General features: G+C 36.2%; 1 protein-coding gene across 1 annotated transcript; it reads right to left on the bottom strand.

Annotated features, from left to right (window-relative positions):
* Nucleotides 1–3,766: 3,766 nt before the first annotated feature.
* LOC138141250 (sodium-coupled monocarboxylate transporter 2-like) lies at nt 3,767–5,932 on the bottom strand. The gene is made up of 7 exons (XM_069061954.1): nt 5,713–5,932; nt 5,386–5,663; nt 5,114–5,336; nt 4,922–5,062; nt 4,660–4,878; nt 4,332–4,606; nt 3,767–4,282 (listed from the first exon to the last, which is right to left on the bottom strand). The coding sequence occupies exons 1-7, from the start codon at nt 5,925–5,927 to the stop codon at nt 3,882–3,884; spliced, it is 1,752 nt and encodes a 583-aa protein (XP_068918055.1). The 5' UTR covers nt 5,928–5,932; the 3' UTR covers nt 3,767–3,881.
* Between the last annotated feature and the right edge of the window lie 9,794 nt (nt 5,933–15,726).

Here is a 15,726-nt window from a genome sequence, read left to right as displayed (position 1 = left end):
CCAATTTCACTAGTTCAGTTGTTTTTCTAACCGTGGGAAAATCAACACAAATGCACACTTTTTAATTTAGACGTAAATTACGTCGGGCCTGATTTTTTTTGACGAGATAATAAAGCGCGAACAGATTAGAGCACTGCGAACTAATGAAACAATGTTTTTTTTTCACCGAAATGCTGCTCTCGAATTTTTTTCACTTATCCTTAATGAGAGCCCAAATTCGGTGCGATATTTCCCACTTAGCTCGATTAAGACGTTACCACTGGTCGTGGTAAATTGCAGATTTATTTAACGATGTCTTGTCGAAATCTGGAATGGAAATCGTCTCTCGTTACCGTTAAGGGGCGAAGTTAAGTGCGCGATCAAAAATTTACAGCATTTTCTTGCGTTTTTATTGCCGCAAATGAAGACGTCACTCGTATATTGATCGTTGTTGAAACAAATAAATTACGTCAAATATTAAGATGCATATTTCAGAAATGTTAATTTTTATTTTCGACTTTATGGCTACTTGGAAAAATCAACACTTAATTCAGAGAAACGAGATGGTTTCTTTATAATTTAAACCAGTCCATCGTCGCGAAATTTTATTGCTAGAAATGTCAATATCATAAATAACGTGGTTTAATGTTACAGAATTTTTAAGTGTCAATATAATTTTTTTTTGGATGGTTGGACATTGCGTCAGGCGTCATAGCTCACCTGAACCGGGGGAAAAAAGACGTTTCTGAGATGTAATTTATTCTTATTCGATCTTTTACGTTCCCACTAACTAATAATATTCATTGGACAGCTTCATTTCAATATTTCTGATCTTAATTAAGTGGCGAACATTGACCATTGGTGTGAACGACACGTCCGATTTCTGTTTTCCGCGCACAGCGACACCGATTTTCCGCACACCTTATGGTGCTGCCCTAACGGTGATGGCGCGATTTTGAAAACAGTTTTTTTAAGATTCGATCTGAGCGATATGTCGACTAACTGGAGTGCATATGGTGTGATAAGAGAAAGGATCCTGCGAAAAAACATCCGACGGTCGACAGGACCACCCGCAGTTTGCCAAACTGACCGTAGAAAGCTGGACTTCAAAAACACACTTTACAGAGAAAAATAGAAATTTCACATTATTTCTTCTCTCGAATTACACCTACTTGTTTTAACCAGGACAAAAAATAATTCATACCTGCCTACGTTTAATTGTCTTCTTTTGCTGGTCGGCGGGATCCTCTTCAACTGTACAGTACTGTTCCAGCAAGTGAAGAATATTAAAATGCATTTAAAAAAAAATAATTATTGGGTATCGACACGTCTGCAGATCCGATCGCGCCAAACAATTAATTAAATTTTCAGAAATGGATTTCTATCTGTTAGAAGTGGACGAGCCGCGATGGAGCCGTTCGGTGTCGAGACAAAGACAGAAAAATTACAGGTTTCGTGTCAATGTGTCCTTAACGCTTCGGAGTTTAGACAATAACAATATAATTTTTTTAGTTTGATAAACTGTTGACGACTATGCATAACCGCTCATGGCACATGTCGTCGCTTCAATATTGTTGTTTCCAGTTCGGACAAGGTGTAATTATAAAATTATGAGATCCTGTTATAATGGCAGGTACTGCCAAGTCAAACGCGACGTACATCAAGCGGAACCATCCTTTACTTAAATCTGGAACGTTAGGTCGGAATAAGATTTTGCCGAGGAAATCTTGCATTTTGGAGCAATGAAACTTTTTTCATAAATCAGAGTCACATTTAAAAAAGAGAGAATTAAGTGGTTATTTGTTTATTAGTTAATTATTAAGTGTCCAAAAATGATTGTAGTATCGTGGGGTGCTTGGATCGGACAAAATTGTTTGCCACCTTTCGATGATAAGGTTCGGCACTAGGCTACCCCAAACATGACCTCCAACCTAAGATTCTCGATCATAAATAAGGTAGACTACGCCCACTGATAGAATGCAGTTTTTTAAATATCCTTAGATAAAAAAAATCCCAAACCGTAACATTAAAATACCGGGTGATTTTAAATGATTGTGACTTTTTTTGCTTAAGTTGGGAACATTTTTCATACATTATTTTGGCAAACTTGATACCTTAATCAACACATTGGCGTACGCGAGCAATAAATTTTGGTCGTCAAGGTCATTCTTTAACGCAATCGAAAATGCTCCATTGTAAAACAGTCGCAAATATCATAACCTATCATCATGTTGTATGACATTAATTGTCATTTTTTTCCCAATTTTTTGACATTTTGTTGACGTGGGCATAATCAGGCAGGGATTTTTTTTCAATTAGTGACAATCTAACCAAATTTTGAAATGACATTGACGACCAAAATTTATTGCTCGCGACAGTACGTCATTTTGACATTTTATGTATTAATAAATTGTGTCAAATAAGCGAGGACGCCTATGTTTATGTCAACTATCACATTAAAAAGCCAACAATATTACCAACCCATGAAAAAAAGTCACATTCATTTAAACTCACCCGGCATTAACAAAGTACCATAGATTATGTTGGTAATATCTTGAAACATTCGCGTCACTGATTCTCATTGGTTGTTATGAAACCCACGCGAAAAATAAATTTGACATTTCAAATTTGAAATTGTCAGTGCTGTCAAGTGTCAAGCATTTAGATTTGCGATTTTTCATCTTTAGAGCTTTGTTTTGGGTTTCTCTGGTTTTAAAAGTTATTAGTTTTGATCGTGTTGCTGTTTTGACCTGTTCCGTTGCGATTTTTTGTCGATTTTTTTGAATTTGTGAAGTGAGTGCGTGCGTGCCTCAAGAATCTAGCCTTATGAACCCTTTAAGTGTTAAGTAATAATCTCTTGTTTTCGGAAATTCGAAAATGTATTGTGGGTTGCATTTTTAATTCCGTCGGGCACATTATCACTCATGAAATACCCTGTATTAATAAAACCTAATACCGAGTGACTATAAATGATTGAAGCAAAACAATGAATTGGCAACACTGATGCAGTTGGTAGTGCAAATCTTGTCGTGCATCATTTGTCAATCATTTCTATTTAAGTTAGGTTAAGTCACGAAGTACATTGGCGTTGAAAAAAAAAATAGATTTTTTGACGTTTGTTTCAATTTTGAAAATTGCGTGTGTCATGCCAACGATGTTGCCAACTAAAGATTTCAAAAGAGTCACTCGGTATATTACTCTTACTATACTGAACTTTTCTTTCGTCTTTCTTAAGTGCAAACCTGCAGAATAATAATAACATCACGTGTAAACCTGCTCTTTCAATTTTTTTAAATTTCGCGCCGCATCTACATATTTTTAGTAACATTTATGTCAAGCAATCTATGATTGGACAGAGTATAACCACAACTCATAGCTCATTTTTGAGACTCCAAATTAAAAGAGAGGACATTATCGATAAATGCCGTGAGCGTGACAAAGATAGAAGTACACTATTTTTAGGGATTTTTGTCGCTTGAAATTTTACGTGTCAAACAGCTTAACTTAACATTATACTCCAAATTAAGTGAGATGTAAATATTCGTCGCAACCGTTGTCGTCACCTTATTTACCATCGGGAACCTTACTTCAACCGGCTGACAAGTGTCAAATATCATTTCTGACATCATTGCCTATTGTCAATATTCAAAAATTCAAAAGAAAGTGAAATGATACCTCGGGTTTATCCAACCAAACCTAGTCGAAACATTACAAACCGTTAAAAAATGCTTTAGTTAATATGTTTTGATTGATAAACCTAACCTCTCTTTATACCTGTCATTTTGACAAAACTCGTTGTATAGAAAGATATCAATAGAATAGCATTAAAACATCCTGAAATTTACAAATTTTGTTATTTCAACACACTTAATATCTCCAAGATTGTTAACTATTGGAAATTTTTAACTGTCTAAAGGAACGTCAACACTTCTGTATCGGGTTGTGCCAACTATTCTGACTTTCTTTGTCAACAGAGAACGACTAATGGGACTTATCAGGGACTCATCTATCGGAAGATCATCTTTGTCGTTTGTCAGATAACTAATGACGAGGCTCACAACCATAGTTGCCACCGCTCCCACTAAGGTGTAGCAAAAATGCGATATTTTGAAAATAGAATGCGGCTCAAATGTTTCTAATTGTGAGGAAACATCGGATGGAACCGCACTTTCGTTGAAAAATTCGCAACTCTCGGTGGAAAGTGGTTTGGTAATGTCTTTTATCAGACCTCGAGACTGATAGTATTTGGCGGGAATTACAATACTGGAAATACAAATCAAACCAGTGACGGCTCCGTAGAAAGCTCCCTGGAAGAAGGAAAATAAGTTTCGGGTATTGCTTGAGAAAGAAACTTGCTTTGGCTCTGACTCGCGGAAATAACAGTCCCGCAGTAAAAACTCCTAGAAGAGGGCCATTGCTTATCGCCACGATGGCCATGTTTAGAGGGATGACGCCTCCCAAATGGTCGACGATAAAATTCATGGCAAGACACAAAATCCCTGTTGTTATAACGATGAGTTTTAAGACGGTGCATTTAGTTTTTTCGGTGATAGTTTTGGGTAATAATTTTGATAAAAAATCTTCGTATATGGTGCCGGCCAAGCAGTTTAGATTTGCCGATAAAGTACTGCAATAAAATGTATTTAAAAGAAATGTATTTTGATGAAACGAGGAAACAACCTTAAACCAGCACTCACGATTCCAGCAATAAAAATTCCTGATAATCCTGGGACATCTTTAGCAACGTCCATCACAAAATACGGCACCAACTGGTCATTTTTTGTGACTTTTTTGGTTGTGAGAGGGTCACAACTTGCATATTTGGCATACATCACAAACCCGATTAAAACGCAAACGGCTTTAACCGCCACCATACCAATTCCATACCATATAAGAGATCTGTCTGCCATAACAATTTTTCATTTAGTCACAAAATACTCACAGTTTGGACTCGGCGTATGTTGGAACCGAGCGAAGTTTCTGAATGCAAGTTTGATGGATACTAATTGTGCCCATCCAATGAACAGTTAATCCAACTACCACAACCCAAAAACCATCACGTTTGGTGAGATCGAGACTAAAGCTTCAATGACACAGTTGAATTGTGATTTTAAAGGAGTTAAGACTAGTTTACTCGAAAAGGTTCAATCTCTCGCCATAGAGAGCTTTTGTCCAAACTTCCGAAAATCCTCCAGACGATCTGACCCCCAACACGAAAACAAACATCAGAGCCCCAACGGTAAAAATAAATTGAAAAGCATCAGTCCATATCACGGTTTTGACGCCACCGATACTGGTGTAAAACACGCAAATGCAACAGACAACGGGAACCACCAAATGCACTTTGAGACCGGTGGCTGCGAAACGGAAACTTTCAAAATTTTATTTTAAAACGACATTGTCTACCTGTCGAGAAAGCTAAAGCTGCGACGTAAACAATCACAGGATTGAAGAGAAGAGAGGATACAACGTAGAGGAAGGAAGCTAACAATCGTGTTTTGTGATCAAATCGTCTTTCCAAATATTCGTACATGCTGGTCGCTCGCACATCGAAGAAAACTGGGAGATAAATAAAAATTGTTGCGACTGTTACGAACAACATGCAGATGCCTCCCAGTAAGAAGCTGCCTCCGTAGCGGTACGCGTCTGCAGGAAGCCCCAAAAGACTGATCCCCGAAATGTGGCTAAAATTATTTGGGTTGGTGGATTTTGGTGTTGACACACATGTGTTACCTGGCGGTTAGCGAAATAGCAACAGGTAAAGGTTTCATGCTGTTTCCACCCAACAAATATTCGTTGGCGGTTCGTTGTTTGCTTCCGAAACAACCGAAATAAATCCCGATGATGGAGCTAAAAACGAGCATCACGCAAAATAATATGTAGTCATACCATGAGAAAAATGGTTTGGTAGGGTCGACGAGTGTGGCAGCGATGGTCGTGTTTATCATTATTTACAGTAATAGTGAGGTACTGAGTAAAGTATTTGTTCGTTGCTAAAAACAGTTTTATTTCTTGCATAAATACATGGATAAGTATGGTGACATGAAACTAGAAAGGTCATTGATAAAAAAATAAGTACTTAAAGTCGTTTAACTGTTGAAAATTTTACAAATGTTAAAACTAGAAGCGTGAAATGTTATTCATGGACGTTTTATGATTGAACTTGGAAATTATAAAACGATTTTAGGGATTACTGCAACTAGAAGGACCTAATAAAGCAAATATTAAAGTTCATTTAAGGTACAGTGGATGGACAAATAAAACTGGGACAAAAATGACAATCATAGAAGTCAAAATTTACAAATTTGCATCGTTTAATTGCAGCTTTATCACAAATAGGTTAACTTTGGTATGACATATTATATAGACACTGACAAATATATTGACAATTCAATGGTCTGATTTACATAGATTAAATTTTAAGTGTCCCAGTTTTATTTGTCCACCGACCGTACATTAGATTTCAAAATGGTTGTCGACGCAGTACGGCCATTTATATCGGGTGTTTTTTTTAATTTCACCTCAAAGTAGGCGTTGAAGTGTCGATTGTGAACGCACCACTTCTCTTCTGCAAAGTAAAAACGCAAACAACGAAACAACGCAAAAAGTGAGGTTAGCTTTAAATAGCTGTAATCCGTGGTGCGTTCAGAAAATTCTACTTTTCAACGCCTACTTTAAGGTGATACATATTTAAAAAACACAATACAGGGTTATTCATGTAAAATGATGAGTCTGACCAGGTAAAAATGCAACTCAAAATACAATTTATAAAGCTATCTCGATCTCTAGTACATTATACAGGGTTATTCACGAGAGGGGTACTTCTGAATTTTTATTAATTCTAATTCTATTAATAAATGTCAAGTTCTGACAGAAAAATACCTCTCTCAACAAAGTATGATTTAATAACAATAATAAGCAATTAAAGTCACAAAAGTAATGGGTAAGTAGGATCATATCGGTTCTGTCATCGTACGAAAACTTTTCAAAAAATGGAATGACAGATATAGCTTTCAAATTAATATCTAGAATACGTAGGTACCTACTTGGAGTCCTGATTTAATTTTTAAATACCAAAACGCACTGAATGCTTTGTAAAATGTATTTTGGGTTGCATTTTTACCTGGTCAGGTCAGTTCAGGTCGTCATCTTGCGTGAATAACCCTGTATAGTAATTTTACAGTTCTTTGGTTTAAATTTCAATTGTCAAAAAACATCAAGGTCGTCAGACGTCATCGACATCGTTTACTATTTTCAGTTTTTTCTCAAATTTCTCAAGTTTTAGAATAAGAACAATGTCAGTTTTAAGTGTTAGAGAACGTGAGGCAGTTTGCCATTGTTAATTTCTAAAAGATTCAAATGGTGTGAATTTAAACTAAAATGTATTTACTTTTAGATCATAACCTCAAACTGTCAAATTTTATTTTTTACTTTTTTGTAACTAAATCTAAAGACCGGTGTGCACGCTCACGACCTGCTGCGCCGACAATCATTTTGAAAAAATGTGTGGTAACTTTGATTAAATTAAAAAAGAAATAATTTCCCTTTCGTTGCCTGTCGAAAAAAAGAAGACTTTGAGACTATAGCACGTATCTGTGCTCGCATTGTCACCCCGATATAAAGGAAGTTATGGTTCGTCGACCCGTTCTCCGCGAAATTCGCCATCTTATTAAAGCCTCGTCAAGACGATGTGTGTTATTCAAATGATGTCCTTAACCTTGGCTGAACGCAGGCAGCATTATTTTCAGTAATAGTCGTTTATTAATTGCTGCAGTGCTACACGTTGGTGCATTCGCGTCGAACACTACGAGTCTTGTGCAGCTCGCCTTCTCCTTTTTGTCGAACGTAATGGGTATAACATCGTTTAGCCAACATTAATACTTTATAGCTCATAAATAATAAAATGGCAGCGTGCAATTTTACACATTCTCTGATTTGCACATTTTCAGTCGTTGTCACTGCATTTCAGGATGACCTTTGCTTCCGCATCATCCTGGATGGGTTTATGGTCGCGAGTTCATCAATTTTCAGTCCATTGAAAACGGGTTAAGCAATAAAACGTATCAAAGACAATGTTGGCTCTTTCAACGCGTAATAAAATCGTCATTGTCGACTCCAATAAATCATCCGGAGTGGAGTGACAAATTTTACGTGTGGTGTTAAATCATAATCGTTTAATTAAAAGGCATCTTACATAAATAACCCGCCATATGCTGCGCAACACTAACTGTACACCTATATTCATTCGAGTTTGTGTAAATAAAGTCCGACATGGAACTGTTAAAGTGGGATAACGAACTATTTAACGATTAAGTCGCCTTTACGATTATTTGAGTAAGCAATTAGAGAAGATCGCTAGTTTTACTTAAATTGAAATAAACCGGCGAATATAGGGGGATAAATTTAAAAAAAATGCACACCGCTAAAAATAACAGCATCATCACAAAAAAGGTATCAAACGCTATAAATTCCATTCTTAAATAATCCCAAAATACCTTCTCATTTCTGGGCACAACAAAAACCAACCAAAAATCACTGAGTCACTACAACCATGTGCTATTTAATAAATTAAAATCAGAAATCAAAGAACATTATTTCAAAAATAATCCAGCGACCAGAGAAGAAGCATGTTCTGGGGTTCTGTCAAATTGTCAACTGTCATTCTATGTCACTTGATTCCTCCTCAGACAACACGACGCAATCTGAATAATAAGCAGGATGTAATCCCTTTTCCTTCTCTATGGTACAAAAAATCTTCGAAGCACTAGAAAATAATACAGTTTAATGGACAATCATACGGAATGATCAACAATTACTTAGATAAGGGGCGGCTATCACTTTGACAGTGTCAGATTCTCCGTATCTTTGCTAACTCAGTTAATAAACGTCAAACAACTGTCACTATGAATCAACTTTTAACGCAAAAATGGTTTTTACTTCAGGACATGAAAATTAATGGTACTTTCATAATGGTGTTTTCAATAACGAAGAATTGACATACAGCGCTGTTTCCTGTTTGGCCGAGTTTCGGCAAAAATTTGGAAATTTAAATTGTAACGGGTATATGCAACCAGAAATACTTCTACCCCGGCCAAGATTTCAACCTTCTTTGATCTAAAGTGTTTCTCCGCCGTTTCATACTTTGTATTGAATTTTGAAGCATCACTTTGACAATTCAAATCAAGTTGTCAACGATGTCGCCAATCTAGTTTAAAAGTCATAGCCTACTTTAATTATAAATTTAAATGATCTCAGGGTATATAAATTAAGAAATGAGGAATGTGACCTAGAATTCATCGTGATATAATTTTACATTTTTTTCTGTTGGTTTTTCACGTTGACATGTGTTTGTTTTGTCTCTGTGGTTTTTGCATTATTAAATAATTCCCTTCTAAACTACAAATCAAAAAGAAATTAACTTAATTTGTTAGCTGGTAATGAAACAACTTTGGTATGCAGAGCGCTAGTCCTTTCGCCTTCGGCTCTGGACAGGCTTTGCAAGGCTTCCAGGAGTCTGTATGTTCTCCACTCATAAAACGAAAAGACCTTTGACTCAGCTGATTTCATCAGATTTTATGATACCTAAGTACATAGTTGGTTTTAGATGAAAAATAGGACAAAACTCAAATTTGTCCCGTAGATTTTTTATAGTAAAAATATCAGTTTGTCCTGAACAGGCAATGTTTTTTGTCTAGAATTCGTCTAATCATGACTACTTCAATTCAATTCAATTCAGTTCAATTAATTTTTATTCTTCCATCTTCATAGATTTTGTGGTTATGTTTCACATTTCTTAAACTTACTGCGGTTCAGTAGTATATTTGTACTGTTCCAGTGACAAACATTTTAAAACTGTTTGATCGTCTTTTGAAGTTCCCTTCCGCTTAATTTTACTAAACGAAAACTAATTAAAACATCAAAGAAAAGATAATGTAGCTGTGATAATTGTTAAAATCAACGAAACATTACGACCTCACAATCCCAAATGAAAAATTCAAACAATCGATGCCTTGTGAGGGACCGCGCGTTAGCAAATAAAAGCAACGCGAAGAATTCACTGGCAATTTCGCATAGAAAAGACGGTCCGTTATAGCGCCTAATAGGGCCTTAATGAGTTATGCATCAATGGATACAAATGGTCAATTGCGTCAGCTGACGTACAGAATAAATTCTCCAAAGTGACCTGGCCGGTCCGTTCTTGACACTTCTTAATTTCCAGTTAGAGATTAATTAATCATCAATTAAACAAACAATTTCCTGCGTTTTTTCCGAAAATTAAATTAATTTGCTTCAGCATAAACGCCAGTTTATCTGTTTGTTGCTCTGCGATTAGCGTAGTTTTTCCGGATATGCCGATGGGACGGAATGCTCCGGTTTCGGATTGGTTTCGTAGCGCTTTGGAAAGTTTACTGTCTTAATTGCCACGTGAAAGTTGATTTTTAATCGGAAATAAGGACAACAACTACGATATAAAGCGTAATCAGGTTTAATCTTCCACCAATTTGTTACAGATCACGACGGAAAATGAGGTAAAGTGTTTGTCGAGGAAACGATTATTGTTTCGGGAAGGATGTGGCTCAGGAAACACAATTTTGTAAACAGAATATCCTGAATATCTAATTGGCTGCGACATGTGCACCACGAACGTCAAAATTCAATTACAATTAAATCATGTCCTTGTTTTTCCAACACCCATTTTCTCAACATAACCTCAAATCCCGACGCGTGCGAGCGCTTATTCAACCACCAGTGCATAAAATAACTGGAACGTGCCCCTCATTACAATAAAATAATAAAAACTGTTCGGACAAAACACCCCATTCGTATTTTAGGAGAAGGTTAATTAGGTATAAAGTAGCGTGTGCCTCGGTCGTTAGATAACAAAACAGAACGACATATGGTGGGACCAGTAACATAATAACAACCTTCGACGCCTTAAAAAGGCATTACACGAACTAAAGGTATCCACTATCCACCCCTGTTGTAAAAAATGCACAAAAAGCGAGCCGGATGCGTTGCAGTATCGGTGTGGTATCGATGAGGTTTAATTCGAAAATTGATATATAATGACTTGGGAAGGGGGACACGGTTTAATAGCTTTGAAAGCTTTATTGGATTCATAATGGACGAACGCGGAAAAATTATTGTTATAGCGAACGTCGTTAACAATTAATCAAGTGCGTTAACAAAATGAATGGGTACGACTGGTTTAATTAGCTAATTAAGTCCACCGAAAGAAGTGAAGAAAAGATTGCTTCTTTCTGTATTTTGTTTGAATTAAATTAAACAGTAGAGTCGGTACGAATCGACTAATTATTATTTTGATCACACTGCATCGTACTCTCTAAGTAGTTACGATAACAAACCAGACACCTTCGACGGTACTAAACTAACACTCATTGTGTTCTTTAAGATTGTATTATTATAAAGCGAAAAAATCCGCCTCCGGTTGTGAATTCTTTAAGAGCAACACTTAACAAATAAACCGCGTAATTATCTCTTTGTGCAACAATAATTTTGTTGATATGTGACGGAATTCTTGATAGAAAAATGCTCCGATTAGACAATTACACAAATCTTCACGTTTTTATCGTTCCATTTAAGAACAAAGACTGCGACCAGAATAGGAAATCTTCAGTTAACTGAAATGTTAATACACGAAATTACATGCACTATTAAACTCTCCGGAGGCAACACAACGTCGACGTGCATGTAATTCCTTACATATCACTTGTTGGAAGAGACCTCGCAAGGAAATTGACTTTACTTAGTGTCCATCCGCAGTTAGAACATCATGTTTTGTACATACTTATCCTAACTTATTGTCGATGCAAATACATTTACATTCAGTAGGTACACCGAGGCAGATTACTTCAACAACTGTCAATTGAGAATCCCGAAGTGACTCTGAGAACTGCCAAGGATATTTGTCTTGCAGATTTAATGCGAAAATCGCGCAGGAAATCAGATGTTAAAAGCTCCCAAAGAGATTTTTTCGTTTTTGTGGGAAGCGGCTCCCGCGCTCATAAAACTCAGTTAATGTTGTTTACATAATGTGTGGTCGGATTTTTACGTGAGGATTTATGTACAAGATTTTGCTCGGCCGGCAAGTTTGTTGATGAATTAAAAAAAATTCAAATTAAAACATTGTGGAAAGTTAATTAGACGAAGACATTGTTGATAGTTTTTACAGAATGCGGTGTTGGTTATTTTGAAGAGTAGTTGGAGGCTGACGTGCAAGCTTACCCACTTCAATCTGGCTCGCTTAATTAACAGCGTTTCAGCAAAACGAAAAAGTGGCGTCTATTACTAAATTAAACATCATGGTGCTTAACACCCGGTGGTAACACGTACCTAAGATGAGATCTTGTTGGATCAAAATGAGACTGAAATTTTAATTTTTTCCCAACTCGAGAATTTACTTCGAGAAGTACCGGAGTTTCATTATAAAACATTTCAAAATGGTTGTTGACGCATTTGGCCCTGAATATTGAAATTTAAGTTGGCAGTACGGCCATTTATAGTGATATTAGAGTTCCTTGGTTTACATTTCAATTGTCAAAAGAACGTCAAGGTCAAGAACATTTTCACGAACGCCTTAACGCCCTATGATTTCCTCTTTTTAGACATTCAGGATTGCTGTCTCTGCAATGTTGTAATAATGTCGATAACCATTTTACGATTTTCTCCTATTCTACCATTTCTACCTACAAATTTGAGCAATGATTGTATTGCCGCGGCCCATCTTGAACATCGCTATTTAAGGGTCGCGCATGCGCAGTGTCATGTCATTAGCGTGTGACGTCACGAGGAAGGCAAAACGTCAAAATTTGTTTACATTTTCAGAATTTCAGAAAGTATCAAATACGGTGTTTTAATCATTCTTATGGAAGATTGAAAATTGTGAGATAAACAAAAGCTTGGTGGCAAGTGTATATAATAATAATTTTACGATACCAGGGTGTTTACTGTTCATCGAACGTCGCAAAAGACGAAACCTGCGAAGTATTTTTATATACTATCAACATTTTCTTGATTGTAAGTCGTTGTAAGTACAATTTAGTTGAAAAAATACACATATAATTAAGATGTAAGAAGCATTTGTTGTGATTTAGTGTTATTTAAATGATTCCCAAAGTAAAAATTACGCAAAAACAATAAATACACAAACTTAACCTCACTTGTAAATGAAAATTTTCACCTTATTAATGGCATTTTACTCCACGACGCAGTAATTGTAAAGCCTAAACACATCGTTCTATTAAAAAAAAGAGCGCTAACAAAAATTTTTACTGTTTTTATTAAATTCTGGAGGTTTAATGCGTTTTTCGATGAAGCCTTTACTGTGACGTCACGATCAAAAACAAATGCTGCCTTAAGTCAAACGTCAAACCTGTGTCAATTCATTTAAAAATGGATTCTTGCCGTTTTTCTGCTAATGTTAAAAAAGGAGCAAGAAGACCAATTTCCAGCAAATGGAAATTAAGGTCCAGACGTTGGAGAAGGAGCATATTTTAATAATTTTTAATTATTTTTCTAGCCCTTAAAGCACAACAGAACTTCGTAATAGCAAAAAAGTACAAATTATTCAATTATTGGACTTATTACACTTATGATTCTCAAAATTTTCGACGTTATTTTGAAAATGCAACAGAAAATTTGCTGCAGCCAAGTCCATCTTTCAAATTAGCGAGATGATTTGTCACACGTTTATACAGGGTGATTTATAACAGGTGTAAAAAACTTTGACATCGTGTTCGGGGAGTCATTTTAAGAAGAAAATGTTATATAAATATAGGTCCTATTTTGTTTATTTACAGAACTAAGAACTCAGATTTAATTTTATTGAAACAATTATTATTAAAGTACAACTGTCGACTAAAAATTTTAAAAACGACAAGAGAGAAACGCAATTGCTTTCTTAATGTTGTAACAATTCAATTCAGCACAGCCATAATTAAAATATAATAATTATTTTTTAAAGCAGTTGTAGGTAGAGAAAATGGTTAGAAAATTCTGTTCGATAAGTAAACAACCAGATGCGTTCTTTTCTTGTGCATTCTTCTTCTTCATACATGCATACCTATAGGTAGTGTTATAATTGGTATTCCATTCGAGTTTAAACAATTAGAGTTTCGTGTTCACAATCCGCTAATCGTGCCGCTGTTCAGCCAGCAGCAGTTACATTGATTCACGTCGTTTTTCTTTTGGAAAAATTCTCAACCGCATAAGGTTCTGCGATTAACATTCTAGAATTCCCTTAATTGCATCGGTTTAAAATTCTCCCGATCGATCACTTTTTTCTGTACGATTTTTCTCCCCGGGCTGTTAATCCATAAAGCTTAAGCATATAACAAAGCCATTGTCGGAAAGAAGGCAAAGAGGCCGAATGCTGTGTTATCCTCTAACACCATTTCATGCTTTCCATTATGCAAAATTGCATTCTACGCGATCTAAGCCGAATTTGCTTGCGCCAATTAAAACGGGGCGAAAAAACGATGCGCCGTAATGCAACAAATTGTCGGTGAAAAGTCCATTATCATCGGAAGACCGGTTCCGAAATATCGGACCAATTAACGTCAACAACCACCATAAATCGGATTGTTGGGACCGTTTTGGCGACATTTGCAGATCCCGATCGGAGATCTTAATCGCGCACTCGTTTTTTATCGGGAGATTTCAATGCCGCTACTTTACGGTAACCCGGGACGTAATTAATTTCGTTGCTCCTCAGGGCCATGTAAATCTATGTAATTTTATTCGCCAATCAAATCGTTCTCTAATGAAACTCAACACGTATAATTACGAAATTACATTTTTATTCGCGCACACATGATGGCTTGATGTATTTATTATTGTGCCATTGCAATTCGGTTTCGTTATTCGTGAGATACGGTCAACAATTAGTTTAAGCCTGATGTTTCGAACCGTTATTAACCAATTAATCAAATGTATTATTTCTTCAACTACGGCAAATTGCTTTTCACTTGTATCTCTTACTGGGCCGCTGAAGTTAATTATCAATCATAACGACTCTGTTCGGCCAACAAACAATTTGGTAATTACAATTTGGGAACTTTTGTCCAAGCTGTCTTACACGGTAGAGAGCTCACGCGTCACAAAGTTGCTAAAAAAAATATTCTGTGGGCATTTAAAGACTAAACACGTTGCTGAATCGATAAATCATGTATTGAACCATTTCGACGTAGAAGGTCTTTTTGTGCTTCGCCCAGTTGCCAACCTCAACTTCGTCTCGGTCTCAATCTCTGGGCTTAGAACAAAAAGACTCACTTCTACTCTTAATGATATAATCTACTATTATTGCTTACATAAATTCCTATACAGAGTTTTTCTCTAGTTTTTTCCGCTTCCTTTTCATATTTTGTGTCAATCCACATTATACAGCTTTTTTGCCAATTTGCTAATTAATTTCCTTCCCGAGATTTTCTGTAACTTTGTTTCAGCTACCATTCCTGCCACCAACGTGAGTCCTCTCGTTAATCGCGAACTTAATCGCGATCATTTTAATTGCGCGCTTTTAACTTTTCCAATTTAATTGAGTCTCGGCAATAAAAGCCAACGACGCAAGTCATAAAACGTCACCACTTAAACTGTTCAAAATTGCAAAAATTCGACATTAAATCGGATGAACATGCAACTGCCAAAATAATTATGTGTTGTACCTAGTGTTAACAGGGTGTCAATATATTTTTGTTTCATAATTAAGAGTCGTGCCAGGTTCAATAG

This window comes from Tenebrio molitor, chromosome 1 (assembly GCF_963966145.1).
Source record: "Tenebrio molitor chromosome 1, icTenMoli1.1, whole genome shotgun sequence".
NCBI lineage: Eukaryota > Metazoa > Arthropoda > Insecta > Coleoptera > Tenebrionidae > Tenebrio > Tenebrio molitor.
The sequence above is the reverse complement of the archived record's forward strand: the minus strand, read 5'-3'. Positions and strand labels throughout refer to the sequence as shown.

Bases quoted from the DNA above. Each gene is read 5' to 3' on its own strand.
- LOC138141250 (XM_069061954.1), bottom strand. From the start codon at position 5,927: ATGATAAACACGACCATCGCTGCCACACTCGTCGACCCTACCAAACCA. The intron at 5,063-5,113 runs GTAAACTAGTCT...GTGTCATTGAAG, and splicing joins GAGAGATTGAACCTTTTCGA to CTTTAGTCTCGATCTCACCA. The intron at 4,607-4,659 runs GTTGTTTCCTCG...ATTTTATTGCAG, and splicing joins ATCGTGAGTGCTGGTTTAAG to TACTTTATCGGCAAATCTAA.